The 5,000-nt window shown below is 56.1% G+C and overlaps 1 protein-coding gene across 2 annotated transcripts in view; it reads left to right on the top strand.

Moving 5' to 3' along the window:
* The first annotated feature begins 1,068 nt into the window (after nt 1–1,068).
* Nucleotides 1,069–5,000, top strand: part of Ltbp4 (latent transforming growth factor beta binding protein 4) — a 26,340-nt gene continuing 22,408 nt past the window's right edge. The window contains exons 1-4 of one of the 2 annotated variants that reach the window (XM_048790878.1): nt 1,069–1,341; nt 3,261–3,319; nt 3,505–3,630; nt 3,925–4,034. In XM_048790878.1, the coding sequence (XP_048646835.1) occupies nt 1,084–1,341; nt 3,261–3,319; nt 3,505–3,630; nt 3,925–4,034 (553 nt within the window). In that variant the 5' untranslated portion in view covers nt 1,069–1,083. Of the gene's footprint in view, nt 1,342–3,260; nt 3,320–3,494; nt 3,631–3,924; nt 4,035–5,000 lie in introns of both variants that reach the window. The other variant, XM_048790879.1, reaches the window with a different exon arrangement.

The raw sequence follows: 5,000 nt of genomic DNA, 5'->3' as shown, positions 1-5,000 counted from the left end.
CTGACTGAGAAGGGTGGGACAAAGCTGGGAAAGCAGGGGGGGGGGGGCTTGGGATCCTAAGTGTGGGACTGTGTCCCAGTTTTCGGTAAGAAGGGGGGTGTGGCTTGGAGCTCAAAAAAGGTGACTAGGGGGCAGGGTCTGAACGTCTAGGGCTGTGCCCTGGGGGAAGGGGCGGGGCTTGTAGTTTGGAGAAAAGAGCGCGAGTACCTGGAATTTTATAAAGGAAGGAACTGAACTTGAGTCGCTGTGCGTTTGTAGGTTGTGAGCAGGACTTGAAGCCTGTTATTCACTAAAGAGGGTGTGAACCGGCCTACGGCTCCTTATGGCTTAGGATTTCTAACAGTGGAGGTCCTTAGGCCTGGAACTCTTGAAGGAGAAAGTCTGCAATTCTGGGAATGGGAGTATGCTCTTGGGAGACTTTAAGGATTCGGGCAGGAAAGGGGGTCTGGTATCTTCTAGGGGCAGGAATGGAGATGGGTGCAGGAGGGTTCAGAGCTGGGAGTCCCCTGGGAGCAGATTTGTGGGTCAGGGATGGAGTCTGGGTCGACTGAATAGCAGAGGTTTGGAGGAACAAGTTTTCACAGGTGGTGAGTCTGGAACCACGAAGGATAGGACCTTGGAAAGGCCCAATGTGGACCTGAGCCGTTCATATCAGCCAGACCTGGGGTCTAGTGCAGGATTGGCATTCATTCCCAGAACCTTAAGCGTGGGAGGGGGGCTCACAAGGGAGCGTCTACCCTTTACAGCAGCGAGAGAACTCAATTCCGACCAAGTTGCCCCAGAACTGTGAGTGAGGGATGACGCCTGCCAGCAGGAGTCTTGCTTAGGGGTCCTTGCTCCGCCCTCTTACCCCTACCAATTGTACGCACCCCTCATTTGGGGCCCCTGCTCCACGAGAAGGTTCACAGAATCAGTACCTAACTCTTGACTTCCTCCCACCTCCGGACGAACTCGAGACCGCAGAGCCCCCGCCGGCACCTGTCAGTCTATCCCCTCCCTTGCCACCTCGGGATTGGCGGCGCGGGGAGCGCTAGCAGTGCAGGGTTCTGATTGGCCGGAAGTTCGCAGCCCCCGGCGCGGATTATGGAGAAAGTGAGTCGTCCTGGGGCGGGGGCGGGGGCGGGGCTGCGAGGAGCCGGACCCGCTGGACAGATCGCCAGCCAGGACCCGGGACTCCGCGCCCGACAAGATGCGGCGCCCTGGTCTCAGAGGCCGCCGCCCCCTCCTGCTGGTGCTGCTGCTACCGCTCCTCTCAGCCACCGCTGCCACCGTGGGCCCCAGCCCCAGCCCCAGCCCCAGCCAGGCCGTCCAGGTCCCGTTGGTTTCGAGTCGCCCGGCCGGGTAAGCCGCACTGCAGACCCTTCTTCCTTGTGCCCCCTCTACTCCAAAGTCTGGTGATCTGGGGGAACCAGAAATTCAGATTTAGGGGAACACGAACCCACTGCTTCAGTGAGAGGAATCGAAGACCATGATTCTTGGATCTATTTCGGACCCGGATTTTGTAGGAGTGAGGATCCGGAGAGTACTGAGACTCTAAGAGGAGGGTCTCCTCCAATAGTGTGGAGATGGATAAGGCTCCAGGGAATACTGGGGTTTATTGGGGAAAGGTTTTGAATTTTAGAATAAGAGAGATGGGTGGGGCTCTCGAGCTAGAATGGAGTTCCCCAAGTTTTTTTAGGTGCTCAAAAAGGAAGGGTATTGGGCTGGGGATGTGGCTCAAGTGGTAGCACGCTTGTCTGGCATGCGTGCGGCCCGGGTTCAATCCTCAGCACCACATACCAACAAAGATGTTGTGTCTGCCAATAACTAAAATAAATAAATAAATAAATAAATAAATATGTTAAAAAAAAAAGGAAGGGTATTAATTATGAGGTTCCAAAGGGACTTTATGCTGGAGTTGAGATGTTCTGGATTTCTAAGGTGGGGGTACTGCATTAATTTAAAAGGACCTTTGGATTTTTCTAATAGAGTAGGAAGACGTGGACGCTTGGGTGGATGGCGGAGGGACTTGAGGAGAGGGGGGTGTGTGTGTTGGAAGGGGAGTTCTTCAGGTTTTATTAAGGTTGGGGATGCTCTATTTCCCAGAATTAGAGAACTCTAGGTACCAGTGATTTCGCGGCAAGAGATCTGAGTTATCCTGTAGACTGTAGATTTGGGGGATTAAAGTCACCCCTACTGTTTGCGGGTGACGAGTTCGAAGGAAAATCTGCCCAACACCCTCACCCCCCGCCCGGTGGCCTTGAGCTCGGTTACAAAGGCTCTGGGCTCTGCTCCCGCCTAGGTCTCTGCGAATGCGTTTAGTAACCCGAGCCGCGCGGGGGGCGGGGCCGGGAAGGGGTTAACCCGGAGAAAACACGGGAGGGATGACGGCGGGATTGGGGGTCTCGGAGGCTTCCCCCACTCTGGCGGCCTCCACCACCGGGCCCCACTCGTGTGAAAGGATTCCACATGGTGGATATCCCTTTCTCAGAATCCTCCACTGATTTCCCAGGGCCTGAACCGGCTCACTTGTCCAACGCCCCCCCCCCCCTTAGCCTAGGGATAATGGACTTGTCTGGGGGGCCCTTGCAACGCACTTTTGCTGGAGTTGGAGGCTGAGCCACTGAGACGCGCTGCGCGCGGAGATGTTTCCAGGAAAGACCCCTTCTTCCCGGTCAATCAGAAAACAGGCTCAAAGATCAGGAGACGCTGGTTGCAGGACACCCAGCGTGCAAGAACAGGAATGGGCTATTAAGTCGGTTCCTGGGATTCTTAGTCCTGAGCTGTGACTTCTTCAGTATCGCGTTCCACCTCAGCACTCTGATGAACCCACAGTCGAAAGGGATGCCGCTGAGGTCTGTGGACGTGGCGCCACCTGCCGACCAGACTCAGGATGACGGCTGAGTCCCAGCTAGGGACGTAAGGGAGGGCGGAGTTCTAGATCCAGACAGCAGAGGCTTGGAAATGCACTTAGAAACGTTCTTTTGTTATTTTTTAAAAATATTTTAAAAATATTTTAAAATATATTTCTCAATAAGGCCTAAGTGCCAAACCTACTTCATAAGACACATAAAAGTAAGTTTTCTCCACTGCTGGAGAATCTAAGCCAATATTCCTCTTAACATTGTATAGATGGGAAACTTAGACATGCAGAGAAGTGCCCCAAGTTAGTCACAATTATTCTGAGATTCCCTCAAGCCTTGTCTTGGTTCCCCCCAGATCTCCTTTGGGGAATTCTGGGGTGCTAGAAGTCTGAGTAACTTCCATGCCCCTATTGATAGCGTTGCTGCTTGTCGCTGCTGCCTAGGCCAGACACCCAGGAGGAGCCGCTGCATCCGAGGTGGGTTCTTCTGAATGAGTGGAGTATGTCAGGGGGTGAAAGGAGGTAGCAGCAGAGGGGCAGGGGAGAGAGCTCCCTTTTTCAGCCCTCATCCCAGTTGGAGAGCTGGATGCACTTGATGGAGGGAGAGACTCAACCCCTTCTTTCCCCACTTAGTCCCTGGCTGTCTCCAAAGCCTCCTGCAGGGTCCGAAGCTGCCCGCCTGAAAAGTGCAGAGACCCTCAGCGGTGCCTCTCCCCAATACCTCCCGTGCCAAGTCCCAGTCCCAGCACAAGGAAGAGACAGGTGTCCCTTAACTGGCAGCCACTGACGTGAGTCTGTGATTCCTCCTCTATTAGATCCTCCCTTGGGAAATGCTAGCTTTGCCACCATTTCCTCTCTCCTTCTGTTCTCCTCTCTTTTCTGTCTTTCATAGTTTTTGTCTCAGTTTCTTCTCCAAGAGTCTGAAGAACACTCAAGGCCTGTTCCCCATAAACCGGTTGCCGGGAGAATATTGGGCAGAGCCGCTACTGGGAGACCTTCTCCTAGTGTGGGATGCCCTTTCCTTGCGGGTGGGGGTCGACTTAACTGCGGTGACGGTCGCTTCTCCTCCCCTTCCCACCCAGACTGCAGGAGGCCCGAGATCTGCTGAGCCGACGGCGGCCCCGAGGGCCAGGGAGCCGGGCACTGCAGAAAAGGAGGCCCCCACAGCGCGCCCCTGCCGGCCAGACCCAGGGTAAGAACATCCGCCCTTCCTCCGCCTGGGGGACTGGGGGTTCCGGGCCAGATAAAGCCGTCTGGTTCCCACGGTCTAGCCGCCGCCTACCCGTACCCCCCCCACACACACACCCTTCAGCATTGTAGCTGAGACCACCCCACCCCCCAGCACGCGGCCACCTCTACGGACCCCCCGCGTCCGGCTGTGCGAGGTGAGCCCGGGACAGGACTAGATTCAGGCCAGAGGTGCTGACCCGTCGGGGTGGAGATGGGTGGGGCCGGGAAGCCAGGCGTCCGGGCTCCCGAAGAGAAGGGCGCTGGCCCAGAAGGGAGCGAGGCCGAACCAGTCCAGACAACAAAAGCGATTGTGCGGGTTGGCGCCTGCCGGAGCACCTAATGCCCAAGCTTGCGGGGAGTCTGGGGGCGACAGGCTCCCCGCCCCCGCACCTCTTTCCTTCTTCTATAACTCCAGACCCCCAGGCTAGAACACCCTCTAGTCTCAACCACCCTCAAAAGTCCTCCTCCTTGCTGTGGCCTTCAGTCCAGATGTGTCCCCTCCTCCCTAAAGTCTTCCAGATGTGGGCCCCGAGCCAGATGTGAGGACCCGCGCCTACAGCCTCAATCCATTTCTTCCCTTTATCCATTTTCACTTCGTCTACCAGGTGTGGGGGTCTTGGCCAGATTTGGCTGCATCTTCAAGTGTGTCCCACCCCCATAGCTTCCTCTCCTAATTCCTTCACATGCCCAGGTGCACGGACCCTTCTCCCTCAGATGTGCCACCTGGCTGCCCAGATGCGCCATAATAGCCCTCTCTCTAGGGAAGTCTCTCTGTGTGCCTAGGGTAGAGAATCAGCCTTTAGCTGTCTCCCCAAATGCGGCCCCCACTACTCTTCATGAGTTTCCCCTTTATGGATTCAGCTCTGTCTGGGGGGAAAACCTGCCCGCCCCCACCTGTTCCCTTCCCCGCCACTCCCCTGCGGGCCCC

Source organism: Marmota marmota, unplaced genomic scaffold (genome assembly GCF_001458135.2).
Source record: "Marmota marmota marmota unplaced genomic scaffold, marMar, whole genome shotgun sequence".
NCBI classification, from domain to species: domain Eukaryota; kingdom Metazoa; phylum Chordata; class Mammalia; order Rodentia; family Sciuridae; genus Marmota; species Marmota marmota.
This window is presented reverse-complemented; position numbering and strand designations above follow the sequence as displayed.